Source organism: Ceratotherium simum, chromosome 29 (genome assembly GCF_057802395.1).
Source record: "Ceratotherium simum simum isolate JZ-2026a chromosome 29, ASM5780239v1, whole genome shotgun sequence".
Lineage (NCBI taxonomy): Eukaryota > Metazoa > Chordata > Mammalia > Perissodactyla > Rhinocerotidae > Ceratotherium > Ceratotherium simum.
The window spans coordinates 8,262,962-8,290,400 of record NC_141928.1 but is presented as its reverse complement, the minus strand read 5'-3'; the positions used below and the strand labels follow the sequence as shown (position 1 = coordinate 8,290,400).

The following is a 27,439-nucleotide window of genomic DNA, read 5'->3' as shown; positions in this document are numbered from 1 at the left end:
TGCCAGCGAGAGGAACGAGCTGTTAATAAACACTTGGGAGGTGTTGAGGACGGAGCCTGGCACAGCCCTGGACTCAGCCTATGGGAGCTGGTAGTGGTGTTAATTCAACCCATTAGCGTTCCCGTTTCACAGATGGCGCTACCGAGGCCCAGACCAGGGAAAGAAAGCCTGGGTGAGGGGCTCTGGGAAACTTAAACAGCAACACTGACAGTGATTCCGGGGCCACCAGAGCTGGCCTGAGAGACAGGCAGCCCAGTTTCAAACCTCAACTCTGTGGGCTTGGGCAAGTGACTTAGACTCCCACGCCTCAGTTTTCTCATCTATAAAATGAAAATATTCCCTGCTTCACAAGGTTGTTGTGAAAATTAAGTTAGATAATACATTTAAAGCACTTGGCACAATGCCCGGCACACAGCGGTCAGTTAATGATAGCTCTTATTATTATTACTCGGAATGGGGTAACATTTATCCCTTTGAACCTTCCTCTCACGTGGGGTCACCTGAGGACAAGGCTCTGTTGCAGGGGGCGGGTTAGCAGTTGTCGAGGGGGTGGGGATAGCAATGCTTGGTCTTCTTGGGGTCTCTAGAAGTCTTGTGACAGGCTACTCCTGCGGGTCTAGGGGGTGGAGGGAGGCAGAAGGGATCTGGCTGGGAGAGGAAGGGGCTGCCTGGGCCCAGAGGAGTTAACAGCTCCCAGGCCCTGGCCCAGCGGGGCTGCCACGCTGCAGCCCAGCCACAGCAAGGATTTTAGCAGCGGAGCCAGCGCAGCTTCCTGATGGGCAAAACAGCTGGCTGCCTGGGAAAAACAGCTGGCCTGGCCCCAGCCTCCTCAGGACAGAGGCAGAGCCTCAGAGGAGGATAGCTCCACATCTGGGCTCCTGAGAGAGGAGGGCATGACCAAAAGGGAGAGAGGGTGGTCCCTTGGAGTGAGTGTGGGTGTTGGGTGGGACCCCTGGAGAGGAGGGCGTGGGCAGATTCTTAGAGCAGAGGCCAAGGTATGCTAGTTCTAAGAATGGGCAGAGTGACTCCAGCTGGGATATGGGGGTCTCAGTCTCCCCTCAGATAGGAAAGATGTGGGGCAGAGGAGCAGATGGGAGGCAAGCCTCTGCTCAGCCATGGGTTCTCTTGGAACCGGCCTTGGAACCTGAGGTGGGAGGGAGCCCAGGCAGGGCTCCTGGACTCCGTTTTGCTGAGCTGCACCCAGGACCGGGAGCGGGGTGTGGGCCCCTCCTCTGGCCAGGATCCTGGGCTCCCTTGGCCACAAAGCAGGACAGGGGCCCAGAGAGCCCCCAACCCAGGAGACGTGAAGCTGGCAGCTGGTAAGAGCTCCATCCAAGCATCCCCCCTTCCGTCGGCCCCCATTCCCAGCCTGCTTGGCTGCCAGGCTCTGAGGACCCCCAACCCTGGGCCCTGAGGTACCTCCAGGTTGCCCCCTGCCATTAGCAGGGAAGTGGCACCTGAGATCTCAAATGAGGTTGGGCAGGGTAGGCAGAGGGTTAATAGGGGTGTGGCCAGAGTCCACTGGACCAGAGCCGGCTGCCTGGGCTCCTGACCCCCAAGTCCCACAGGCCAGACACCCCTAATTTCTCTCTGACCGAGGAGGCTCCTCTAGCCACCCTCCTAACCTCCAGGAAGAGGGGGTTGGCCCCCACCTTGGGCGTGCCAGCCTCAGCGCCCCTCTCCCTGAGGGAGGCCACCCTGCAGAGACTTTGCCAGTGTGCAGGCCTTGGAGCTGAGGCCCCCAGGGGAAGCATGCCCTGGGGAGGGGACAGTTCTTCCAGGGTCTCTGTTTCCCCAAGCCAGAGTGAAGCCTGGGGCGCTGGCGCCACCACCTGGCTTTGGCCAGAACTACTACTGGCTGAGGGATGGGAGTGAGGATGCTGTGGTGAGGAGAATCCCGCCTAGATGTTGGTCCAGGGTGCTCTGGGTCCTATTGAGCCAGATGAGCCCAAACAATCATTTTTTTCCAGGCATGTATCCTATATGACCTGGAGAATGAGGCCTTAGGCCCCCTAGAACAGCAGCTTTAATCTTTAGCCTGCGTCAAAATCACGCAGAAGGCTTGTTGGTTTTATCTCCATTCCCAGAATTTCTGATTCAGTGGTATGGGGAGGGACCTAGGAATTTGCATTTCTTTCTTTCTTTTTTTCTTTTTTTGTGAGGAAGATCAGCCCTGAGCTAACATCTGATGCCAATCCTCTTCTGTTTTGCTGAGGAAGACTGGCCCTGGGCTAACATCCATGCCCATCTTCCTTTACTTTACATGGGATGCCGCCACAGCATGGCTTGACAAGTGGTGCGTCGGTGCGCGCCCGGGATCCGAACCGGCGAACCCCGGGCCGCCGCAGCGGAGCGCACACACTTAACCGCTGTGCCACCGGGCCAGCCCCAGGAATTTGCATTTCTAATAGTTTCCAGGTGAGGCTGACGCTGGCTGGCCCAGGGACCATGCTTGGAGAGATACTGCTTTAGAATTTCTGTGAATTTGGCCCAATATTACCTTTGAAGAGTAGGTCTTATTATATTTTGAGGCAAAAAAATGTGTAAGTGGGAGTACAGGTGCTCGATCAGCCCACCTCCATCAGTGACCTCACCATGTTTCTATTGAGAGCCCACCCGATGCCCAGCTGGCCCTGCTCTAGGGCTGGGGGTGAAATGGTGAAGGAGGCAGACGGGTCCCTGCCTCAGAACTCACAGCCAGGCAGGTCTGGCATGTGATCTTTCCACCTGCGAATCTAAAAGGCAGCTCAAAATAAGGTCCCACACAGAACCCGATTCACATTCCACCTGTTTCTTCTCGGGTCTTCCCCATTCGGTGACTAGCCCACCATCCAGCCCAGTCCCAAACACTATGAGTCATCCCCATTCCTCGCTCTGTCTCCCATGTCTAATGCCGCGAGGTGGTGGGCTCTGCCTCCATTATACATCTCAACCCTGCCCACCGTCATCTCTCCCTGTATGAGGGTCTCCTGCTTCCATCCTTGCCCCCATGGTCCACCCTCTGAGCTGCAGCCAGAGCCATCTTTTTAAGACAAATCAGGTCACTCCTCTGCTTACCCCCTCCAATGTCTTTCTTTTCTTTTTTTTTTTTTTTTGTGAGGAAGATCAGCCCTGAGCTAACATCCGTGCTAATCCTCCTCTATTTGCTGAGGAAGACCGGCACTGAGCTAACATCTATTGCCAATCCTCCTCCTTTTTTTCCTTCCCCAAAGCACCAGTAGATAGTTGTATGTCATAGTTGCACATCCTTCTAGTTGCTGTATGTGGCACGTGGCCTCAGCATGGTCGGAGAAGTGGTATGTCGGTGCGCGCCCGGGATCCGAACCCAGGCCGCCAGTAGCGGAGCGCGCACACTTAACCGCTAAGCCACAGGGCCGGCCCCTCCAATGTCTTTCTATTGCACTTAAAAAAACATCCCAAATCCTTCCAGGGCTTCCAGGCCTGAGGCGGTCCTTGCCTCTCACCATACCCTCCTTGCTCAGGTAGCTCCTACTACGCTGGCTGTGCCTGTTCCCACCGCAGGACCTTGGCCCCACATGGTCCCTCCATCTGCAACACTCTTCCCCCAGATCTGCCCTTGGCTGGCTCCCCTTCTGCTCTGAGATGTCTTCACTGACCCCTCTATTCAATGTTGCCTCATCCCCAGCTACTATCTGTCCTTATTAACTTGTTTTATTTTGTTCATAGTATTTACCATCTTTTGAAACTGTCTATTAATTAGTCAGTTTGGTTGTTTCCTGTTCGTCTCCCTCACCAGAATGTGAGCACCCTAAGAACAGAGATTGTCTCTCTTGTGCACCCCAGTACCTCGAGTCCTACCTGCACCTGGCATGTGCTCAATAAATATTTGCTGAATGAATGGGATTATACAGGATGCCATGTAGGGGCGTGTCCCCAAACATGACATTGGGGAAAGCTTTCCAGGAGAAGGAAGTTCAAGCTGAGACTGCAGGGACTGCAGGATTTGTCCAGGAAGAGAAAGACTCGTTGAAGCAGAGGAACAAAAAAAAAGGATGTGGGAAGGTCGTAAGGCATGGAATGTTCTGGAAACTGTACATAGTCCAATTTGGTTGGAGCAGGAGATGGGGGGTGGGGGTGGGGTGAGAGGATTGCAGAAGCATCAGGCAGGCCATGGAGGGCCTCACTGCTCCTTGAGGGGTTTGAGCTCTATGCTGAGGGCAGTGGGCAGCCCCCGAGGGTGTTAATGTCAGGCATTTTAGAAAGGGCCACTGAATGCAGAATGGTTTCCAGGGAGAAAGCCTTGTGGGAGCGGGGCTGGGAGGTGCAGTGGCCCAGGTGAGTGGTGCTGATGCCCTGAGCCAGGCAGGTGGCAGTGCAGAAGGAAAGAGGCAGCCATGTGCAGGGGACGAGGAGGAGGTGGTCTTGCCAGGATAAGGAGATGGAGTGGGCTGAGAGAGAAAGACGTGTCATCAGTGACAGCCAGGTCTCCAGCTTGTAGGACTGGGTGGGCAGAGGTGCCATTCAGAGTAGGGGCACTATAGGGGGAGCAGGTTTAGGGGGAAATTGGGCTTCTGTTTTGGACAGATAGAATTTGGGTCTAGGTGTGCAGTGGGGCACGTGTCAGTTTTCCAGAAAGAGGGAGTGTCCGTGTGGTCAGCTGCTGAAGAGAGCCTTCTTGGATGAGAAGGAAGTGTCCACTGGGGGGAGTGGCTAGGAGGACGCTGGTCTCAGCAGGAGCAGTTTGGCTGGAGCAGCCTTGGCGTGTGTCAAGCCATGAAGGGAGGTGAAAAGCAAAGCACAGATCCGCCTTTCAAGAGGTTCGGAGGGAGAGACAGAGGGCTGCAGCTGGGGGCCTGCAGGCGGCTGGGTGTTTTTGTATTTTAAGTTGGGGGGGATTTAAGTCCTTTGGAATGTCAAGGAAGGTTCCAGAAGAAAGGGAGGTTGGCGGTTCAGGAAGGGCAAGGGGATGGCATTTGGAGCCCAGGGGTGGTTCTGGAGTGAGGAACTGGCCTCTTCCGTTGTCCCAGGTGGTGGGAGCAGAGGCCATTTGGGGGCAGGAGGTGGAAGGTTTGAGTTCCCAGGTGATGGCTTCTCTTTTCTCCAAAAAGTGGCAGGGAGATCCTTGCTAGGGGGGAGGAGGAATAGAGTGGGGGCTTCAGGGGACTCTGGGCATGTGAAATGCCACTGAGGAGAGGGTGCAGGAGCACAGGGGAACTGGACTGTTGGGCTTGGGGAGGGTCCAGCTGAGGGGAGAGATCATGAGTTTGCAGTACCCCCACCCTTCCCCAAAGCAAGATGGTTGTAGGGTTTTTCCAGGCAGGGATGATGGAAGAACCCTGGGGCAAGGGAGTCAGTGACAGGCTGGACCACTGGGTGGGCTGGGCAGGGAGGGAGGTGAAGATGGGAGAGGTCAATTCATCGGGAGGAGGAGGACTTGAGGCAAGGGAAGAATCTGGAAGCCCTCATGACTAACAGGATGGGCAAAGGCTCTGGGATGACTCTGGGTAGGGTGGGGGACATTACTTTGCTTCTGAAAGGGATTCCCACTCTGGGGTTGGGAGTACCTTCCTTCCAGAGGCTACCATGCAAGGAAAGGGCCTGTTGTATTTCCCCAGGATGCTTCCATGGGCCTCAGGCCTTCCATTGCAGGGCCATTGGCCAGGAAGCGGCCCCACCTAGAAGCTTTGACTGGGGCCTGGTGGTGGCTTTGGGGCCAGCTGGAGACCAGGACTATGGGGTTCGATGCCCCCACATGCTGCCCCATCACTATGCAAGTCCGTTCCTTGTTGGGCCCCCAGCCCTCCCCTCTTAGTGGAGATAGTGTGCACAGGTTTATTCCCCCCTTCCTGACCCTAGGAAGAGGCTGAAGGAAGTCCCAAAGGTGCCATAGGAAAGTAGGTTCCCTGTGGGTGGGGGGGGTGAATGGAAGGAGAGCCTGGCTTCTCCAGCCCTGTCTTCCCGCCCCAGGAACTCTTCCTGGGTTGCCGGGCTCCATGCAGAGAATTCAAGTGCATTCATTCTCTCAAGGAATCCTTGCAAACTTTGCTAGGTGGGTGGTGTTATCAGCCCGATTTTACCCATGAGGACCTGAGGCGCAGGGAAAGTGGCCTGTCTGAGGTCAGTGGCAGATACCAGCTAGAACCCACCAGTGCCTCCAGGTGCCTCCCCTTTCCTGCCCTCTCCTAAGAGAGGCTGGAGACCCCTTTCCATCTCAGCAGGGGCCTCAGGACCCCGACTCTGCCCCAGGGGAGGCTGTATCCCCTGCTTTGGAGTGGGGCTGGGTCACCGTTAGGGGCTGTGTGGTGCCCCCTCCTTCTACAGTCTAATAGTGGGCTTTGCTCTCCTAAAGGGCCCGAGGAGTACTGCCAGTGCTGGCGACGGAGGCAAGGACGATGACACGCGGGGGACGCCAGGCTCGGACCGCGGCGGGATGGCGCGCCCAGGTCAGTGGGGGGACCCCCACCCCGCCCCCCAAGCGGGTCTTGCTCTCGGGCCTCGCTGGTCTGAGAAGTTCGGTGCTGGCCCGCCAGAGGGCGCCCGGGGGCGGAGGCGGGGCGGGGCCGGGGAACCCGGGAAGCGCCGCGGCCGGTCGGTCGCGCCGCGCAGGGTCTGCGGCTCAGTCCGAGGGTCGGATGGATGGCCAGGGGATCCCGAGGCAGGACCGTCGGGCGCTCAGTGAAGCCGGATTCCGGGGGTTGAACGCTCGGGGATTCGGAGTCGAGCGTTCTCAGACGCCGGGGCGGCTCGGATGCCGTCACCCCAGACGCTCCCCTCGACCCCCCCCCGCCCCCCTCCGGCGTGCAGCCGGGAGGGGGCCGCTCCTGGGTCGCGTCCGGGGCGGGTCTCTGGGCCCTGGCCCTCCGGTGCCCCTGGCTTAGGAGAGGACACTTGAGAATCCACGAATAGGGGTAGAGAGTGAGAGCCCACTTTTGGGAGAGTACACTCCCCCAGCCCACTCCGGGCCGGCCTCGGCCCCGCCCCGGCCCCAGGCCCCGCCCCGCCCCGGCCGCGCCGCCCACTCCCCTCGGCGGGGCCCGGAGCCCCGGGGGCCGCCGCCGCCGCCGCCGCCCGAGCGCCCGCCATGCGCGCTGCCCGCGCCGCCCCGCTGCTCCAGCTGCTGCTCCTGCTGGGGCCGCGGCTCGAGGCTGCGGGCTTCGCGGAGCCCCCGCTACCCGCCGTGGTCCTTGCCATCCTGGCCCGCAATGCCGAGCACTCACTGCCCCACTACCTGGGCGCGCTGGAGCGGCTGGACTACCCCCGGGCCAGGCTGGCCCTCTGGTGAGAGACCCGGGCACTGGCACCCACTGGGCATCTGCCCCCCAGCCCCACAGACAGCCGCCGCCCCAGATGGCCCGTCGGCTCCCCGCCCAGACGCCACCCAGACAGGCCCCTCCCCTCGCAGACAGGCCCTCCACAGCCCCCAGACAGCACCCCTAGCCCCCTGGCCCTGCAGACTGACGTCTGAGGCGTTAGATTGACCCAGGGGCACCCATTCCTCATTTCGGCTTCTACTCCTCTTCTTGGGACCTCCTCTGGGTGTAAGCTGGGCCCAGCCCCTCATGCCCTAGCCCCCAGAACCCAAACTCAACCAGTGGGTCCTGTGGTTGGCGTGACTTGCAGTGGAGCAGGCAGGAGCAGCTGGCGTCCCCTGGGGCCCAACGGGGCAGAGATCAGCAGGACTGGGGGTTCCTGGGGAGCGGGTGAGGGTGCCCTCAGCCCTGGGCTCCGTGATGTCCTGCAGGGGAGTCAGACCCCTCCTCTTCCCGCTGGGCTGGTTCCAGCCTCTCTCAGCAGAGGAGCTGCGTCCTGCCAGCTGATGGTAGCGCCCCCTCCCTGGGGTCTCCCCGCAGGCGTCCCCACAGGGGACTGGAATCAGAGGCCACAGTCTGTGGAAGCCACAACAGGGGGAGTCCTAAGCTGAGGTTGGGGATAAACTGAGAGAAATGACAAACTACCCCCCACAACACACCAAAGTTGGGCTTGGGCTTGGGGTGGAGTCGTGCCTGGGAGGCCGCCCACAATTACCACAGTTTGAGTTAGTTAGTTCCCACCCCTCCAAGGCTTGACACGTAGTTAGTCTTCACTTCTGGGGAATTGGCTTAAAGAGGCAGCATCACCTAAAACCTGGGCTCTTGGCTAAGCCCCCGCACCCCCCTCCATCGTGGGAGCTGCTTCCACAGGAGAGGAGAGGCTGTGCTCTGGCCACGGAGCTGGCGCCCGTTAGCACTTCTCAGGGACGCTCCGAGTGTGGTTTGGTCCTTACGACAATTTTCGGGCAGAGGGAACAGCAGCTCTTCTGTCCAGTCCTGACTCAGAGAGGGGAAGGGGCTGACCTGTTGTCACACAGCAAGAAACGAAGGTAACCAGGGAATGTTCCTCAAAGTTTAGGTACTTTTCGTCATTCAAAATGCATTTGCATTCTGTTGTCTCCATGAGCTCAGCAGAACAGCTATAGTTACAGGGGGAGAAAGAGAAGCCCAGAGAGGGACGGGACTTGCCTGAGGTCACACAGTGGATCACAGACCTGTGATTGGGACCTGGCTGGCTGCCTTCAGCTCCTCCTCTGTAGCACACCTACCTCCACCGCTGCCAGGAGAGGCCAGCCTCGCAGGTGTTGGTGCTCCAGGGGTCAAGGCTGCCTCGGGGTGTGGTCCTTCTGCGGCTGCTCCCCCTCACCCTTCTTCCTCCTGTGTCCCCAGGTGTGCCACGGACCACAACGTGGACAACACCACGGAGATGCTGCAGGAGTGGCTGGCCGCTGTGGGCAATGACTATGCAGCTGTAGTCTGGAGGCCTGAAGGGGACGCCAGGTGGCGATCTGAGGGGAAAAGCCCTGGGGAAGATGGGCAACAGCTGCCACCCAGACAGGAAAGGGACAGCCCTGAGCCTCAGCCTCCAGGCCAGAGCTCTGTCCGCTGCCTTCCGAGGGGGAGACCACATGCACCTACCGCATGAGAACATCTCATCTCTTTACGCACTCAGGTCCTACCCAGACGAAGAGGGTCCCAAGCACTGGACCAAAGAAAGGCACCAGTTTCTGATGGAGTTGAAGCAGGAAGCCCTGACCTTCGCCAGGGACTGGGGGGCTGACTATATCCTGGTAAGAAAGCCTGGCCTAGGATTGGGCTTCCCGCAGGTGGTGGTGTCTGTCCCTGGTACAAATCTTGGTGTGACTTAACCACCTTTAGGCTGGATCCTTCAGCTAGCAACCTGGGTCAGAACCCAGACCAGCTATTGAGCTTGAATCCCTATGCTTGAGCTCAGACTAGGTACTAAGCCTGGATCCCTGACACAGATCCCAGCATATATACTGAGTCTAGATTCCTGGGCTAGAGCCCAGAGTATAAACTGAGCCTAGTTCCCTGGACTAGAGCTCAGAGTAGATCTTTGGATCTACTCCCTAAATCAGATCTCAGATAAAGTTCTCAGATCAGCAGTTGAGGTCTAATCTCTGGACCCAATCCCTGAGCCAGTGCCCCAGGTGAGATCCTTGGTCCAGAAACAGATCTACTGGTTTGTAGGTTAGACCTCTCTAAGGGAACTCCACTGGATCCTGGGAGCCAGGCTGGGTCTCTGGCAATCGGGAGGGATCTCACTCAGTGAGTCCTTGGGGGGCTGCAGCCCAGACAAGGCTGGGGCCCGTGACATCCCCCTCCCCGAAGTTTGCAGATACAGACAATATTCTGACCAACAACCAGACACTGCGCCTTCTGACAGAGAAGGGGCTGCCTGTGGTGGCCCCAATGCTGGACTCCCAGACCTACTACTCCAATTTCTGGTGCGGGATCACCCCCCAGGTAAGACCAGGGATGGGGCCTCAGGAGGCTTGAGGTCCTAGGAGGAGGGACATGGAGAGCAGAGAGCCCGAAGGCCTCAGGTCGTGGGCCATGGCAGAGGAGCAGTGTTCTGGGGATGGAGGGAGCCCTCTCACAGCCGGGGCAACCCCCTTCCCCAGGGCTACTACCGCCGCACAGCCGAGTACTTCCCCACCAAGAACCGCCAGCGCCGGGGCTGCTTCCGTGTCCCCATGGTCCATTCCACCTTTCTGATAGCCCTGCGGGCTGAGGGGGCAGCCCAGCTCGCCTTCTACCCGCCTCACCCCAACTACACCTGGCCCTTCGATGACATCATCATCTTCGCCTATGCCTGTCAGGCTGCAGGTGAGGACCAGCTCTTTCTGAGCGTTCAGTGGAGCCCTCTAGGCCTTTGCACATCCTGTTCCCTCTGCTTTGCATGCTCTTCCCCACTCTGCAGTTCATCTTGTTAACTCCTGTTTGTCCTTCGGGTTGTAGCCTTTCTTGAGCCCACAGCCCCAGAAGGTTAGATGTCCTTCTGTCTGTCCCCATCATGGCACTTTCGTATATTCCTGCATCGGGCAAATATTTATGGAGCGTCAACCGTGTGCCAGGCACTGGGGAGACAGTGTAGCTAAAATCCAGCAGTCCCTGCCCTCCTGGAACCTCCAGTCCAGTCAGTCAAAGGATCACCCAAGTCGATGTCCAGTCACAACTGTGACAGGGAGAACTTCTTGATTATAGGTGCTCTGGGAGATAGGCTAGTGTTTACCTGGTCAGGGAAGGCTTCCTGGAGGAAGTGAACTTTGGGGCTGAGATCTAAAGTGTGGGCAGACACTAACAAGGCAAACAGAGCAGGAAAGAGTGTTTCAGGCAACAAGACCAGCAGGTGCAAAGGCCCTGTGGTGGCAAGGAGGACAAGCAGGCAGGTGGCTGGAGCACAGTAAGCGAGGGGGCAAGGTGCAGGCCGAAGCAGGAAAGGCAGGCATGCTGGGCATGGGGTTAAATTTTAAATAGATACTGTGTGCCTGCCTCTGAGGAGTTCACAGTCTATAGAAGATAAAGAGTAAATAAATAATTATAATAAAGGTGACAAATATTGATGAAATAAAAAAGCCACTCTAGTTGCCAGTGGAGGACAGCATGGAGTGGGCAGGAGAGAGTGTGGGGTTAAGTGTAAAGATCTGGGTGAGAGCTGATAGTGCTGGATCTGGCGGGGCGATGGGGTGGGCAGAGGTGGGAGAGATTTAGGGGGTGGGGCAAAGCCCGGTGGCATCGTGTGTGGTCAGGTGGGAGTTTGCCTGCTCCTTCCTCGCCTCAATGCCCGAGGGCAGGGACTCTTGTCCATCTTGCTCACCACTGTCACCCTGGCGCCCAGCTGGTGCTCTGACACATCTGTTGAATGAATAAACCATCTCAGCAGAAAAGTCCCTTAGATATTGTCTGAGCCAAGCCCTTTCTCCCTCCAGTCCCACAGGTGGGGATACCAAGTCCCAGAGAGGACTCACGCACTGGGTCGCTGGCAGGACTGAGCCTAGGACTTCTCAGCTGGGTTCTGGGAGCCCTGCCCCCACTCCAGCACTCACTCAGCCTCTCTGCACAGGGGTCTCCGTCCACGTGTGCAATGAGCACCGTTATGGGTACATGAACGTGGCTGTGAAGTCCCACCAGGGGCTAGAGGACGAGAGGGTCAACTTCATCCACCTGATCTTGGAAGCACTGGGTGAGGACCGGGAGCTGGTGCATCTGTCTGCTGCCGCTGCTCCCTGCCTCCCCTCCCCATGTGCCCCTTCTCCCAGGCCCCAGACCCCAGACCTGGCTGGGCAGCGGGCTGGATCCCAGCCTCACCCTAACTTGCTCCCTGAATCCGGGCAAGTCCCTTTCCCCACTGAGCCTCAGGCTCCCCGTCTCCCTGCTGGAGGCAGGTGGATCCTGTGATCTCAGAGGCCCTTCCTGCTGGGCACTCTGCCTAGGGGGCTAGAACTCCAGAGTCGCCCCTGACCAGAGCCAGTAGGAACTCATGTTTGGGGTGCTTTCCTCTGTAGTGGACGGGCCCCCGATGTGGGCCTCGGCTCATGTGTCCCGGCCCCCAAAGAGGCCCAGCAAGATGGGGTTTGATGAGGTAAGTCCCCCCAGCCTGCAGAATTGGGGCCAGGAGGTGGGTGGGCTCTCCCCTCCCCCTGCACCCACTCCCCTGCCTCCTCCAGGTCTTTGTCATCAGCCTGGCCCGCCGGCCCGACCGCCGGGAGCGCATGCTGAGCTCGCTTTGGGAGATGGAGATCTCCGTGCGGGTGGTGGACGCTGTGGATGGCCGGTGAGGCTCCCTGGGGCCCATTGGAGCTCCCTGGGAGTGGGACAGATGAGTTGAGTTTCCTATTCTAGAAGGTGTTCAACAGGACCTGAGTAATTCTATCTTAGTGAGTCCCAGGGCAGACAGAAACAGGACAGGACGGAGGGAGGAGAGGACAGTGGTTAAGGCCCAGGCTCTGGAGCTCCCAGGCTGGGGTTCCAGCTCCGCCACTTACCAGCTTTGTGGCCTCCGGCAAGTTACCTCCCTCCCTCAGCCCTGCTGTGTAAATGGCAAACAATTGTGTCTTCCTCTTAGGGGTTGGGAAGTGTCAGTGAAGATTTAGCCAGGGTCTGACCAATGGTTAGCATTCCAAAGCTTAGGTGTCTTTACTATGATCAGGGTTCTTCTTCATTCTGGACTCAGGTCCCTGGTGGGGGGGGCGGGAGCAGGCCGGTCATGTTCCCAGGGGAGCCAGGGGCCACACAGCCCCACATGCCTGCTGCTCTTTGCTGCATACGCCACCAGCCCTTTTGACCACAGGATTTCGTTTTTTGCTTGGGCCTCTGCCCAAGAAGTGTCTGCTGTGTTCCCACATTCGTCCTGGGGTGCATCCTTCTCAGGCCACCGCCCGCCTCCCCATGCGGCCACCCCGTCACCTGAGGGTCACCCCGCAGGCGCTCCCCGGGTCTAGTCACTGATGGCTTCAGGCCACACGAAGCAGTAACAAGGCTGAAACCTCCTTCAAACCAGATCCCGGTGTGACTGTCCCCACATGCACAGGCCGGGCCTCCTGGGTGGGGCCGTGGCGGGCACCCCTCGCCCCATCACACCCGTCTTCCTCAGGACACTCAACAGCAGCACCATGAGGAGCCTCGGCGTGGACCTGCTGCCCGGCTACCAGGACCCCTACTCGGGCCGCACGCTGACCAAGGGCGAGGTGGGCTGCTTCCTAAGCCACTACTCCATCTGGGAGGAGGTGAGGACCCCGGCCCCTCGGTGCACGCCCTCAGGGAGAGCAGGGCCACCCTATTCACTGCTCTGTGCCCAGCGCTCGAGTGAACCAATGGGGGAATGAACACATGAAGACAGGGCCGGCCGGCAGCTTTAAACTTGTGTGTGTTCAACCCTATACCTTATTCATTCTCCAGTCTCTATTGAGCACCTACTGTGTGCTAGGCCATATTCTGCTCCGAGCATACAGAGGTGAAAAGGAAAATGCAGCTCAAGAAAGAACCAAGCTTGCCAGGGAGGAGAGATGTCAGGCTGTTCTAGGGTGTGGACCGGCCTGGACTCCTGGCTTGGTGTGGGGTCAGGGTGGGCCACGCCATCCAGCGGAGGGGAGAAGAGCCTGCTAGGCAGAGAAGAACAGTGAGGGCCAAGGCCCTGAGGCAGGAAGGAGTTGGGTGTGTTCAGGAGTGGGAAGAAGAAAGGCCTGCTCAGCACTCGGCCGGGAGGCCTCAGCCCGGGGCTGGGATGTGAGCACCAGTGGGAGGCCTGGACACTAGAGAACTGAGGCGCCCCCTCCAGGAGGGGCTCACAGACTCACTTTGTCTTTATTTCTACTGTAGCCAAAATATATGCATGTGAGCTTATATTTCTGTTTTTCTACTGTCTTTGAACAGATTGAAGAGTGATGTACATTTCACCATTTGCTGAGCTGATTTCATGTTCTTTCCACATTTCCAGAAGTTACAGAAAGTACTTTTTCTTAGAGATGTTGGGGGCCAGGATGGTCCCTCTCCCCTGCCCAGCCCAGCTTCCTTTTTTTTTTTTTTTTTTGTGAGGAAGATCAGCCCTGAGCTAACATCCATGCTAATCCTCCTCTTTTTGCTGAGGAAGACCGGCTCTGAGCTAACATCTGTTGCCAATCCTCCTCCTTTTTTTTTCCCCCCAAAGCGCCAGTAGATAGTTGTTTGTCATAGCTGCACATCCTTCTAGTTGCTGTATGTGGGACGCGGTCTCAGCATGGCCGGAGAAGCGGTGCGCTGGTGCGCGCCCGGGATTGAAACCCGGGCCACCAGTAGCGGAGCGCACGCACTTAACCACTAAGCCATGGGGCTGGCCCCCAGCCCAGCTTCCTTTAGGGAAGTTCAGGAGGCCGAAGTGAGGAACCAGGCCCCGAGTCCAGCAGATGCAGCGTCAGATCCCCATTCTGCCGCTCCCTGTCTGTGTGCCCTTCGACAGGTGGTTTCAGTCCCCGCACCTCCATCTCCTTACTGCAGCTCAGGCGCATCACGTGTCCCACCTCCTGAGGGTCCCAGAGGGCCTTGAATGGCAGAGCGAGGCATTGGGATTTTAGTCCCCAGCTGGCTTTGGAGCAGCTGAGTGACATGGCCGGGGCTGAGCATTTGGCATATAACTGAGGGAGAGTCTGTTGATGTTAGCCAGGTGGAATGGGGCAGCCCAGGTCTAAAGAGTCATCCCCCACCGTGTACCACAGGTAGTTGCGAGGGGCCTGGCCCAGGTCGTGGTGTTTGAGGACGACGTGCGCTTTGAGAACAACTTCAGGGGGCGGCTGGAGCGGCTGATGGAGGAGGTGGAGGCAGAGAAACTTCCATGGGACCTGATGTAGGCAGCCTGCACCCCCAGGGGCAAGAGAGAGGGGCGGGCCTCTGGCAGTCTGCCGCCTCCTGCTTGGAGCCCTAGCCAGCCCTCGCCCTGAGCGTGGCCTGTAGGATGGGGTCCGGGGAGGGGCCCTGTGACACCCCAGGACCTACAGTGACCCCTGGGACCCCTGGTGTCACCTGCAGCTACCTCGGCCGGAAGCAGGTGAACCCTGAGGAGGAGGCAGCCGTGGAGGGGCTGCCACACCTGGTGGTGGCCGGGTACTCTTATTGGACACTGGCGTACGTCCTGAGCCTGGAAGGTGCCCGCAAGCTATTGGCCTCCCAGCCGCTGCGCCGAATGCTGCCCGTGGACGAGTTCCTGCCCATCATGTTTGACCAGCACCCCAAGTGAGTCTCAGATGGGGCAGGGCAGGGGCTTCCTCTCCTGGGAGCCCACCTCAGCAAGTGGCAAGTCTTCTCGCTGGGCAGGTGGGGAGGCTGAGGCTGGCAGGGTTGGGTCACTTCTTCCAGGTCACTGAGGAGTGGCCCAGCTTTGCCCTGGAGTCAGACCAACCTATGTGTGAATTCTGTGCTGCCCGCCCGTGTGGGTTTCAGTCAAGTGACTTCTGTGTTATGAGCCTCAGTTTCCCTATCTGGAAAATGGGGATAAGAGAAACCCTGCGTCTCGTGTTCGTTGTGAGGTCTAGATGGGGAGGGCAGTAAGGTGCTTCAGGCAGGTGAGGTGCCCAGCTCCAGGCAGGTGTGCGGTCTGGTTGGAGGGACCCCCCTCTGCCCCCCTGAGCCGTCCTCCCACCTCACAGTGAGCAGTACAAGGCACACTTCTGGCCACGGGACCTGCGGGCCTTCTCGGCCCGGCCCCTGCTCGCTGCCCCCACTCACTATGCGGGGGACGCCAAGTGGCTCAGTGACACGGAGACCTCCTCGCCCTGGGATGATGACAGCGGCCGCCTCATCAGCTGGAGCGGCTCTCACAAGACCCTGCGTGACCCCCGCCTGGACCTGGCCGGCAGCAGTGGGCACAGCCTCCATCCCCACCCCCGGGATGAGCTCTAGGTGAGGGTGGGCTGGGAAGAGGGGGACCTGGGTTTTCCCTCCCTCTGCGGCTGACTCTGTGTGTCTGGGTCTCAGCCTGTCTTCTCTCTCCCTCTCTCTCTCTGCTTTGTCTCTGTCTCTCTTTGTGTCTGGCTGTCTCTGTCCACCCCTAGCTCTTTCTCTCTGCCTGCCTCTGTCCCTCTGTCTCTCTCACAGTCTCTGTGTCTGCTTCCATCTCTGCCTCCCGCTGTCCGACTCTAGTTCTTTCTCTTTCTCTCCTCTTGCCTCTCCTGTCCCGCCAGGTCTGGGTGGTGACTCCAGAGGAGGGCTCGGGAGCAGGCTGCAGCCGTCCAGGGAGCAGAGTTGGAAATCGCTGGCAGAGGCTGCCACCAGGAGCCACAGACCCACAGCTGCGACCTCAGGCGTGGCCACTCTGCCCTCTGGACCCATCTTTCATCAGGAGAAACCACTCCAAGATGGGGCCCTTCCCTGAAGGTCACGTGGTGAAAGGGCAGGGATCACAGGCCCTCTTACCCTGCCCGGCCTGACTCAGGGCCTGGGGTAGAGGGAAGGAGGGGGCTCCCCAGCCTGCAGTTTCAAGCTGGGCAGACAGGAGCCCTGCCCTCCCTGAGGACCCGGCTGCTGGGGCCCCTCTGCCGCCTTCTTTTTTTTTTTTTTTTTTTTTTTTTTTAATTTTTCCCCCCAAAGCCCCAGTCGATAGTTGTATGTCATAGCTGCACATCCTTCTAGTTGCTGTATGTGGGACGCGGCCTCAGCATGGCGGGACAAGCGGTGCGTCGGTGCACGCCCGGGATCGAACCCGGGCCGCCAGCAGCGGAGAGCACTCACTGAACCGCTAAGCCATGGGGCCGGCCCGCTCTGCCGCCTTCTACCTCCACCTCAGCCACCTCTCCAGCTCAACACCTGGGTCTCACCTGCCTGGGCCCACCTTCTTCCCTGGCGGGTGGGAAGTGCAGGGAGGTGGGAGGACCCTTGCAGACCTGATGCCCAGCACACAGTAGGCCATCAATAAAAGCTAGCTGGTACTTGCACTTTGTACTTTTTAACTCATGGCTGTGCCTCTTTGTGTGTCACAAGGTCTGGGAGGGAGGCTTCCCAATCTGTGGATGAGCAGGTGGAGAGAGAGAGGGGAGGGCAGCTTGGAGGAGCCGGGCTGACCTGGCGTCATCTCCTTGCTGGGTGGTCCTGGGTGGGTGCCGTCCCTCCCTGCGGCTTAGTCTGCTCGTGGGTAAAGTGGAGCTGGAAGAGAAGTATCTCCTGGGGTGGGTGGGTGTGAAGGTGCCTGGCCCGGAGCCCAGCCCCCAGGGAGTGCTCACCCACTGGGCCTTCATGGTCATCACCGGCCTCACCTTGCTGGTCAAGGTGGGCCCAGGCCAGACCCAGGGCTGCTGATGCCTCCCCGCCTTTGGATCTTCACCTGTGCAGCTGGAACCTCCCCTGGAAGTGGCTGGGGGAGATCCGGGGTTCCCCTCAGGCCCTAACCAGTGTGGCCACCAGAGGGCACGAGGTGGGAGATCTGGACGTTGTGGGCCAGGGCACCCTCTGCTGGGTTTGGGGCAACAAGGGGGAAGGGAGCCTAGGGGCTTGGAATCGGCCCCCGGGCTGTGGGCTGCCTGCAGCAGCTTGACACCTTCTGCTCTTCTGCTTGGGAACTGCCGGCCTTCTCCCCGCTCCAGCCCTGATAGGGTCAGGTTTCTGGGCCCAGCAGCTGTCTCCAGTGCATGCACCCAGGGAGCTGGACAGGGGGAAGGGGTTGGGGGAGGCGGCTCCTTGCCTTGGCCGTGGCTGCCTCGGCCTCCACCAGCACAGGACCGAGGCACCGGCATCTCAGGTTTCCTTCTTCAGAGGAGCCCCTCTCCCGTGGCAGCCCCTTGACTTAGTCATGTAAACACCTGGGTCCCCGCAGGTCGGACAGGCGCACCCTGAGGCTGGGCCATCTCTCCTTCTGTCCTGGGGATGAGGTCCAGCAGCCCGGCTTTGGATCCAGGCCCTGCGTGGCTGTGAGAAGGACTTTGGGCCAGAGCTGTGGGATCGGTGCTTTGTTCATGCCAAGAGTGAAAGCCATTGATTCTGGATGGCTATGACCTTGAGCAAGTCCCTTCTCCTCTCCAGGCTTCAGGTGTCCCCTTCATTCATTAAAATGAACATTTATCGAGCACCTCCTATGGGCCAGGTTTAGGCACTAGGGACACAGCCGTGAATATAACTGAAAAAAAAATCCCTGTCCTCATGGAGCTGACATTCTAGCAAGGGAGACACAGAAACAAATAAGGAAATATTACAGGGTGATAAGCACTATAGAGCAAAAGGAGGGAGGAGAATCAAGTGTGAACTGAGAAGTTAACATCTGACAAAGACTTGAAGGAGGTGAGGGGGCCAGCTATGGGGATATCCAAAGGAAGACCATTCCAGGCTGAGGGAGCAGCATATGCAAAGGTCCTGAGGCAGGACTGGCAGGTTCAAAAGACAGCAAAGAAGCCACTGTGGCTGGAACAGAGTGAGCAAGCAGGAGCCAAGTTCTGGAGATGATGGAGCCGAGGTCAGGGCCAGAGCAGGGAAGGCCTTAGAGGCCATTTTGGCTTTTACTCTGAGATAAAGAGCTCCTGGAGGGTTTGAGGCAGAGAAATGACACGATCTAATATACATTTAACATGATCACCCTGCTACTGTGCTGATAATGAACTGTAGGTGGGTCCAGCATAGAAACAGGGAGACCGATTGGGAACCCATGTAATAATCTGTGTGAGACAATGATGCCTCAGACCAGGGCAGAGGTGAGAAGGTAGAGCCAATGGAATTTCAAGAGAAGGAGAGGAGCCCTTGTAGACGCCGACGATGCCACCTACCAGAGCCGCCCTGCGCTGCCTAGCCACGGTCGACCCCACTATATTCTCCAACATCGACAGCAAGCCCTTGGGCCAAGTCTCCTTCAAGCTGTTTGCAGACAAAGTTCCAAAGACAGCAGAAAACTTTCGTGGGCTGAGCACTGGGGAGAAAGGATTTAGTTATGAAGTTTCCTGCATTCACAGAATTATTCCAGGATTTATGCGCCAGGGTGGTGACTTCACACAGCATAATAGCACTGGTGGCAAGTCCACCTCCAGGGAGAAATTTGATGAGAATTTCATCTGGAAGCACATAGGTCCTGGCACCTTGTCCGTGGCAAATGCTGGACCCAGCACAAGCGGTTCCCAGTTTGTCGTCTGCACTGCCAAGACTGAGTGGCTGGGTGACAGGCATGTGGTGACAGGCATATGGTCTCTGGCAAGGTGAAAAGGGCATGACTACTGTGGAAGCCATGGGGTTCTTTGGGTCCAGGGATGGCAGGCCAGCGAGATCACCATTGCTGTCTGTGGACAACGCTACCAAATTTGACTTGTGTTTTACCCTAACTGCCAGATGATTCCTTCCATAGCTCAGGAGAGCTCCTCTCACCCCTATCTGCTCACACATCCTCGAATCTTCATGCTCTGGCTGCAGTTCTGTGGGTCCCACTGTCTCCTTCTTCCCCTCAAGTCTAGCTGGACTGATGAGTTAAGTTTATGATCATGAAATACAGACTTAACAACAACAAAAAAGAGAGAGAGAGAGAAGGAGAGGGATTGAGGATGACGTCGTTTCTGGATGAATGGAACTGCCATGAACTGAAACACAGAGGAACGTGGGAGGGGCCGGTTTGGAGGTAGGTCAGATCAGTTTTAGATGTGCTCAATTTGAGATCCAGGCGCGGAGGTCAGGGAGTGGTTAGATCCACGAGTCTGGGATTCAGGGTTCAGGTCTGGGCTGAAGACAGAAGCTTGGAATTCCCTGTCCTGACCCAGAAGTCCTGGCCCCAAACCACACACTCTACCGCCGGTTACCTGGAGAGCTTGTTAAAATGCAGGTTCCTGCCCGCTCCCAACTCCCCCGCACAAGGTTCTGATTCAGTAGCTTGTGGGTGAGGCCTGACTGTTTTTGAACAAAACCACCCCAGGTGATTCTGAGGAGCTGACAGGTTTGGGACCTGCTGCTAAATCTACATACAGTAAAATTTACTGTGATGATTTTCAACAAATGTAAGCCGTCATGTCACCACCACTGCATGAAGATAGGGAATACATGCATCTCCCGGAATAGCTCCCCTGTGCCACTGTGCAGTCAACGCCCTCCTCCCCCCGCCCCTGGAAACCACTGATCTGCTTCCTGTGCCTATGGCTTTGCCTTTTCCAGACTGTCATATGGATGGAATCACACAGCATGCGGCCTTTTGTGTGTGTCTTCTTTTATCCAGCATAAGGTCTTATCTGGAAGTTTTATACAAAACTGAGTTTTAATATCATCCCTAATACTTTATACTATAGTTTCTCATCCTAATATATACTAGGAAGAATGTGTCAGGAAATTTTCCAGAAGACTTCCAGATACCCTCAATACCCTCCAGACTGTGTGTGCCCTGCTGTGAGAGTGTCGGGAGCCTTGCCCCAAGGTACACCCGCTGCTAGGGGGAGGCATGGATAACTAAAAGAAAGTGAGAAAGCGGGGATGGGTTCAGTGGGCAAGAACCACCTCTACTGCACCTCCCTCCTGGTGCACTGCTTCTAATCTGCTCTGTCCCCCCCGAAGGTCAGTAGAATTGTGCTCAGACCAAGAGACAAGGGCTTACCTATGAGTAAACTGCAGTAGCTTTTGGCGCTGGCTCTTTGCCAACTGTTTTGCCTGCTCTGGAAGCTTTTTGTTTCCCTTCCAGTTTCTCAGCCGAATTGTGGATGCTGGAGAAGAGCCCTTCTCGGCCAGTGGCTGTCTCTGCAAAGTGGTGTGGTCCCGTTAGGCACAGTATGGGCTTTGGGAGCAGAGAAAGCTGGTTTGAGTTCTGTCTCTGCCCTTGCTAGCCCTGTGACCTTGGGCAAGTGTCCTGACCTTTCTCTCGCCTCAGTTTTCTGCTGGGTAAAATGGGGTTAGCACTCCTGGCAGCCTCACTGGGTGTCGTGAGGATTCACTGAGCCAGTGCAGGTGAGCATGGTGCGTGGCAGAGAGGGGTGCTGCCCTGATGGTGGCTGGCATCATGGTGACCCCCGGACAGTGACAGAGTGAATCAGGATAGACTTGGGAGGTCTGCCTGAGTCAGAAGAAAGAGTGAGGGGCTCTGCAGACAGATAATCTACCTTTCAGTTTCACCTCTGCCACTTCATTGTCTGTGTCCCTTGAGCCAGATCCTTCTCCTCCCTGTAAAATGCCTCAGTTTCCCCCTCTGTAAAATGAAGGAGCATGACGAGATTTGCCCTCCAGGATCCCTCTGCAATGGTCCGGGAAGTGGTTCTCAAACTTCAGAGTGCACCCAAATCCCTGGAGAACTTGTTAAAATAGACTTCGGAGCCCCATCCCCAGAGTTTCTGACGCAGTAGGTCTGGGGTGGGGTCCACGAGTTTGCATCTCTAACAAGTTCCCTGAGGATGCTGATGCTGTTGGTGCAGGGACCACACTTGGAGAACCACTGGTTTGGGCAACTGTAGAACCAGGACTCTTCTCAGCTGAGCCCAGCATCCATACAACCTCAGAGGCCCAGGGCCAGTGAGGCGCTGTTCAAAGGGTCTGAGAGGAGCCAGACCTTGATGGGGCTGCGAGAATTTTCTTTCCCAGCTCCATCTAGGACTTGACATCTCTCAAGTCACCTGAAAGAAAAGCCAGAGCCACTCTGGAGCACAGATTCCTTCTCCCGGGGCAGTACTGTGACGGTTACATCAAGCCCCTGGAGGAGGTGCTCCTGGTGGAAATAACTGGTAATCAGACCCTTGGGCAAATGGAGAGGCCAGAGCCTGAGCCGAGGGGCATCCCACTGCCGGGAGGCGCACGCAGGCGGGGGCCCGGCGCTGGAGCGCATAGTTCCTCCTCCACCTGTGGTCATTGCCAGCTAACAAGGGAAGCCCACGCTCATTGCCGAAATTTAGGGAAAAAAAAACAAAACGAGGAAAATAAAATCGCCAGTGTTAACATTTTGAGATAGTGTCTTCTGTTAAATTTTTTTAAATCTCTTTTATTTCTTAAGCTAGGCCATGGCTCCATTAGTGTTTATTTTATTATACATCTTTTGTGTGTGTGTGTGGAGGGGGGGAGATTGCCCTTGAGCTAACATCTGTTGCCCATCTTCCTCTTTTTGCTGAGGAAGATTGTCCCTGAGCTAACATCTATGCCAGTCTTCCTCTATTTTTGTATGCGGGATGCCGCCACAGCACGGCTTGATGAGCAGCGTGTAGGTTGGTGCCTGGGATCCAAACCTGCGAACCCAGGCCGACAAAGCAGAGCGCACGAACTCAACCACTACACCACCAGGCTGGCCCTCTATTATACACCTTTGAATGGAACATATTCATTATGGTGTGGGTTGAATTGTGTCTCCAACTGTTCACGTGTTGAAGTCCTAATCCCCAGTACCTCAGAATGTGACCTTATTTGGAAATTGGGTCACTGTGGAGGTAATTAGTTAAGATGAGGTCATACTGGGGTAGGGTGGGCCCCTAATCCGGTGTAATTGGTGTCCTTGTAAAAAGGGGAAATTTGGGCCAGCCCTGGTGGCCTAGTGGTTAAGTTTGGCTCGTTCCGCTGTGGCGGCCTGGGTTCATTTGGTTCCCGGGCATGGACCTACACCACTCATCTGTCAGTGGCCATGCTATGGTGGTGACTCACATACAAAAAGAGGAAGATTGGCCACAGATGTTAGCTCAGGGCGACTCTTCCTCAGAAAACAATAAATAAATAAAAATAAATAAATAAAAAGGGGAAATTTGGACATGGACACACACACAGGGAGAACGCCACGTACAGACGGGAGCTCTGCTACCAAGGAACTGCCAGAAGCTAGGAGAGAGGCCTGGAGCAGGTCCTTCCCCAGCACCTTCAGAGGGAGCACGGCCCTGCCGACACCTTGACCTCAGACCTCTGGCCTCCAGAACTATAAGACAATAAGTTTCTGTCTAGGTCACTAGGTTTGTGGTGTTTTGTTACAGCAGCCCTAGCAAACTAATACACATTATGTACCCTCATTTGAAAATATAGTTCACAAATTTAAAAATTTTTTCAAAAGTACCAAAAAAGAGTATACAATATAAGAAACACCCAAAATTTGCAGTCTTTTCTCTGTGAATTTATATCTACATCTCTCCCCAGCCCCTCAAACACATACATAAATTTATACTGAACTTGTTGTTCTACACCTGTTTTGTCAACCAATATGTCGTGAATATCTTCTCCAACAAGTTTTTAATCTGTTGATTTTTTTTTTTCTTTTTTGTAAGGAAGATTAACCCTGAGCTAACATCCGATGCCAATCCTCCTCTTTTTTTACTGAGGAAGATTGGCCCTGGGCTAACATCCATGCCCATCTTCCTCTACTTTATATGGGACGCCACCACAGCATGGCTTGACAAACAGTGTGTCAGTCCGCACCCAGGATCTGAACCTGCGAACCCCAGGCCACCAAAGCGCAGTGCGCAAACTTAACTGCTATGCCACCGGGCTGGCCCCTTTCATCTGTTGATTTTTTCTGACTAGAAACACATGTATTTCTTTTCAAAAGTACTTAAACAGAAACTTAGAATTTGCATGTGCAAATCTCCTCTAATTCCACTTTCCAGAAATAATCCATCCCGATAATTTAGTTGTATATTCCTTCAGACTTTTTTTACATGCATGTATTGACATACACAGGTTATTTTCATGCAGAAATGGCATCACGGTCCACTTAACGTGATGATGAAGTTTTGCACCTTACCTTTTATTTTTCTCCGCTAGTATATGTTGGAGATCTTTCCATGTTTGAACCATAGATCTCTTATCATTTTAACGGCCCTGTAGTATTCCTTGGAATATATGTAACATAATTTATCAAGTGGCTAGGATTCCCCAACCTTCTCCAAATATTAGTCATTTTATTGAGGTCTGAGATTAGATAGATCTGTGTGCTGGGATCTGGGACCTATGAGATCCTCCCACCCCACCCTAACTACCCTCTATTCCTAATTGCACCGCATCACTCATCCTTGCACCAGATTCCAGAGAGAAATAATACGTACAGGGCATGCACCGGGCAAATGCATATTGCCTATTACTAATTGGCTTTTGCTCTGAACCCCACAAAGTTTCCTGGTCCACAAGTCTGGACCATGTGGAGCCCTCTTTTTGCCTGAGAGGACCCCTTTCTCCCTCTCCCTGAGTTTCTCACCCCCTCGGGAAGGTAAGGAAGGGTCAGTCCAAGGAAAATCATGTTGAGGAAAACAAGAACTGAAAGGGGATTTCTCTTTAAGGTCTAAATCTTTGCATACCTCCTTGATTATTCCATTAAAATACATTCCTAGGCGTGAAACTGCTGGGTCAAAGAGGATGTTAGTGTTTAAGGTTTTTGATATATAATGTCCAATTGTCAAAAGGTGTCATCAACTTTTAAACCTACCAGCAATGTACGAGACTGCTCGCTTCCCAGTGTCCTCATCAGTGCTGGCTATTGCCCTTTGAAAAAAGTGGCCAATGCTAGCCAGGCTCAGAGTGGTTTGCAATCAGAATACATGGTCCAGCAATCCAAAATAATATCAGAATACTCAAGTTCTTTACTTCCATTTCTCAAACACCACAAAAGGGACAGATACCCAGACCACAGCTATACTTTTAAAATTCCTCTTTCCTATTGTCAACACAAATAATCCATAATCAATCTATAAATCAAAATTGGGGTGAGTTTATTATGAGCCAAATTTGAGGACCATATAGCCCAGGGCTTTCCTTCCCCAAGGAAGGGGTTATATACAGAGGGGTTATATACCATCAAAGAGCACATATCACATATGATTGCAATGTCCCTTTTACAAGTCACGAGATTGCCCTGTCAGCACAGTGATTGGTGGACACAGCAGGTATCAGGTCTGCTGTCTTGGATGGGCACAGCAGGTAGCAGGTCTGTTGTCTCAAGCTGGGTGGTCACAGGATGAGTGCAGCAATTAAATCCTAGCCTAGGGAGAAATGCTTATCCTTAAGGAAATGCCAATGTGGGGGAAGTTGCATCTTAAGGGCATTTGTTCTTGTCTTTGGGACATGGTAAATGCTCAAAGCAGACATACAATGCATGTTCAAAGGCCAAGTCAGGCCCTTTTGGAAAAACAAGGTCAGGCTGAATTAGTTTTACACCAAATGTCTTCCTCATATGCTCCAATATATCCTATTGCTTGCCATTTATTTATCACTTTCCCATCCCACATCCTTCACACACTACCAGTCCCTGTGCCATTGTCTTCAGCAGCTCTTCCCCCAATCCCTCCCTATTCCCTGTCTCCTGAGGAGCATTTCCTCCTCCTCCTTCCTGTCATCCAGCTCTAGTATGTGTGTGTGCGTGTGTGTATGTGACCTCCCAGTCCTGTCCATTCTCGGATTCTCCATCACAAACACCCCAAAGAGCTGCACTGGCAGGGAAGGACCCTGGTCAGATGGTGGGGAGAGTACAAAACCACACAGGCAAACTCCTTCAGTGGGTGGGGAGGGGAAAGCTTTAATCATTTTATCTGGTTACCTTAGAGTGGTCAACCATGGGCTCCTTGAAGATTGGGTGGGATGTATTGGTCTAGTGGCCCTCGAACTGGGGGCTTAGCACATAGCAGGGACTTAATAAATATTGGTTCAATGAACACAGGAGCACTGAGAAATGATCAACAATTCTCTCTTGGGGGTAGAAAGAGACATTTTCAGAGATGTTTGACCTAGGCCTGCAAGCAAGAAGTTTATCTTGGGGCAACAAGAAGGACATCTCTTCCTCTGAAGGGGGTACTTAAGGATGGGGGAAGTCAAAGATGAGGGAGGGTGGAGAGAAGATGGAGGAAATTCCACCTCTTGGCTTTATTTTTCTCTATGGAAAAGGAGAATTGGAGTACAGAATGGGGAAGAGGCAAAGTTTCAGAAAAGCCATGGGGCAGTGGGAGGAGTCCAGGGACAAAGAGAACAATTGCTGGGCAGTGGTGAGGGCTCAGATAAGGGTGGAGGCAATGATTTGTGGACTTGGTCTTTGCAGAGCCTCAGGTGGTTGGGTTACAATAGGGATTGGGGATCCATCATTTATTCAACAAGGAGAAAATGAACAGGCCAAGGGAATGAAGGAGTTCCTAACACTGAGGAATGAATGCGGTAAGCATTAGACGGTGAGAACAAAGGCAGAAAAGCAGGTTCTGTTTGGAGAGGGGGGAGCTGGAATTTAAGATTTCACGTGGACCAGTTGTGTGACCCTGGGGTTGCATGGCTGAGGTGTGGGGCAAGGTCATGGAGATGAAGATGTCCAGGGTAGGGGAGGAAGAGAATTTCTCTACCCACTGGGTCCTTCTGGCTGGGCTACAAATTAAATTGACGTGAGACAGAATAACAGGAGAAAATCAAAGAAAGCTCTATAACATGTATACATGGGAGAGACCCAGGAAAAGTGGGTAACCCAGCCATCTGGCCGAGGTTGTCATCAACCATCAGCGTCTTCAACTAAAGACAAAGGAGGATGCTGGGAGTAGCCAACTAGGGCAAGGCAATTCACATGGAAATGGAAAAGCAAATGTTTGGTAAACAGAACTTTAGTAAGGATGGGCTTAGCAAGGACCCTCCCAGTCTGCAGATTCTGAGAGTTATCTATGGTGATGGCCCATCCTGGGGACAGGTCTTTTATCTTAAATTCTTTTAGGCAGTTAGGGGGAAGGCCAAAGTTCCTTTCAGAGTCTTTTGTTAAAAAGAATCAAACCAAGGCAAAGAGACACATTATAGGGTGGCCAATTCTGATTCTCCACACCAGGACCTGAGGCCAGGTTGGCCTTGAGGATGTTAAAGCCTCCCAGAATCCAGGGCGTCACTGTGACCCACGTGACAGCCGCCCAGGATTGGTTGACAGTGAAGCATAGTTGAGAAGATGGCGGCCCAGCGAGAACCTCATCCGAGTAGGTCTGTACACACAGCGGCAGGAGGGCCATGAGGAGCAAGGGGAGCGCGAACCCTTCCTCTTGTCTGGACAAAGACAGAGGCGATGTGGGGCAGGGGACAAAGTCTGGGTGGTGTGCAGGCTCCATCTCTGCACCACCAGTGGAGTACAGGCAGGGTTGGCTTTTTAGAAGCGGCGCGCAGCTCCGGACACTAACTTGTCCTGCGACCCCTCTCTGGAGCGTTTCCTAATACGATTAAACGAGCGGGCTCGAGTGTTAGCGTTTCTTTGATTCATGGGAATCAGGGAGGACCAAAGGCAGGGCAAAAATGGCGGAGGGGGGAAGCCAGGCCTTGAACGGCGGGGCAAGCCCAGGCGAGGCCGGCTGGTGGCGTCGCGCGTCACCATGGCGACGGGACGCGCGCCCGGAAGTGGGCGGAGCATCGGCGGGGCGGGGCCTGTCTGTGACGCCGGGGGCTGGGTCTAAATGGAGAAACCCGAGAGGCTCCCGGGGGGGTTTGAACTGGCCAATGGGCGAGCTGCCGACCGGCTGTCGGAAAAGGAGGCGGAAGAGGGGAGGAGCCGCCGCGGGAGCCGGACTGCATCCGCCGCGGCGTCTCCATGGCACGACCCTGGCCTCCGACTTCAACGACTTCATAAGGAGGCGTTTCTGGGCGCAGCCGTGTCGCTCCTGGTGAGAGGCCGCCGGCAGGCGGGACCCAGCGCGCTCCGGGGTGCCCCGCGGCCGCCGCCGGGCCCGGTCCCACGGGCAGGATGGCCCCCGCCGGGGTCGCTGGGTCCCGCTGCCCCCCCGGGCGCCCCCGCCTCCAGCCCCCGGCGCGCTCGGCCCGCTCCCGTCAGAACCTGG

At 55.7% G+C, this 27,439-nt stretch overlaps 2 protein-coding genes and 1 pseudogene across 21 annotated transcripts in view; all 3 read left to right on the top strand.

Annotated features, from left to right (window-relative positions):
- The first annotated feature begins 6,310 nt into the window (after nt 1-6,310).
- CERCAM (cerebral endothelial cell adhesion molecule) lies at nt 6,311-16,715 on the top strand. 6 transcript variants are annotated; one of them, XM_014782201.2, is made up of 13 exons: nt 6,311-6,404; nt 8,661-8,771; nt 8,944-9,061; nt 9,624-9,758; nt 9,917-10,121; nt 11,359-11,478; nt 11,801-11,877; nt 11,963-12,069; nt 12,889-13,021; nt 14,486-14,613; nt 14,796-14,999; nt 15,413-15,665; nt 15,947-16,715. In XM_014782201.2, the coding sequence occupies exons 2-12, from the start codon at nt 8,698-8,700 to the stop codon at nt 15,663-15,665; spliced, it is 1,554 nt and encodes a 517-aa protein (XP_014637687.1). In that variant the 5' UTR covers nt 6,311-6,404; nt 8,661-8,697; the 3' UTR covers nt 15,947-16,715. The 6 variants fall into 6 exon arrangements, with proteins under 6 accessions (XP_014637687.1, XP_087275120.1, XP_004423577.1 ...); XM_087418994.1 differs by lacking the exon at nt 6,311-6,404 and adding an exon at nt 7,028-7,239 and having other exon boundaries at nt 12,889-12,982; XM_004423520.3 differs by lacking the exon at nt 6,311-6,404 and adding an exon at nt 7,028-7,239.
- A 1,763-nt stretch (nt 16,716-18,478) lies between these two features.
- LOC101402946 (peptidyl-prolyl cis-trans isomerase A pseudogene) lies at nt 18,479-19,040 on the top strand (annotated as a pseudogene).
- A 7,434-nt stretch (nt 19,041-26,474) lies between these two features.
- Nucleotides 26,475-27,439, top strand: part of ODF2 (outer dense fiber of sperm tails 2) — a 31,921-nt gene continuing 30,956 nt past the window's right edge. For 9 of the 15 annotated variants that reach the window (XM_014782212.2, XM_014782204.2, XM_004423521.3 and 6 more), the window contains exon 1: nt 27,087-27,265. In XM_014782212.2, coding sequence (XP_014637698.1) covers nt 27,102-27,265 — 164 coding nt within the window. In that variant the 5' untranslated portion in view covers nt 27,087-27,101. Of the gene's footprint in view, nt 26,595-27,086; nt 27,266-27,439 lie in introns of those variants that run through there. The other 6 variants (XM_087418989.1, XM_004423522.3, XM_014782207.2 and 3 more) reach the window with 2 other exon arrangements.

Bases quoted from the DNA above. Each gene is read 5' to 3' on its own strand.
- CERCAM (XM_004423520.3), top strand. From the start codon at position 7,043: ATGCGCGCTGCCCGCGCCGCCCCGCTGCTCCAGCTGCTGCTCCTGCTG. The intron at 10,122-11,358 runs GTGAGGACCAGC...CTCTCTGCACAG, and splicing joins CTATGCCTGTCAGGCTGCAG to GGGTCTCCGTCCACGTGTGC. The intron at 14,614-14,795 runs GTAGGCAGCCTG...TGTCACCTGCAG, and splicing joins AAACTTCCATGGGACCTGAT to CTACCTCGGCCGGAAGCAGG.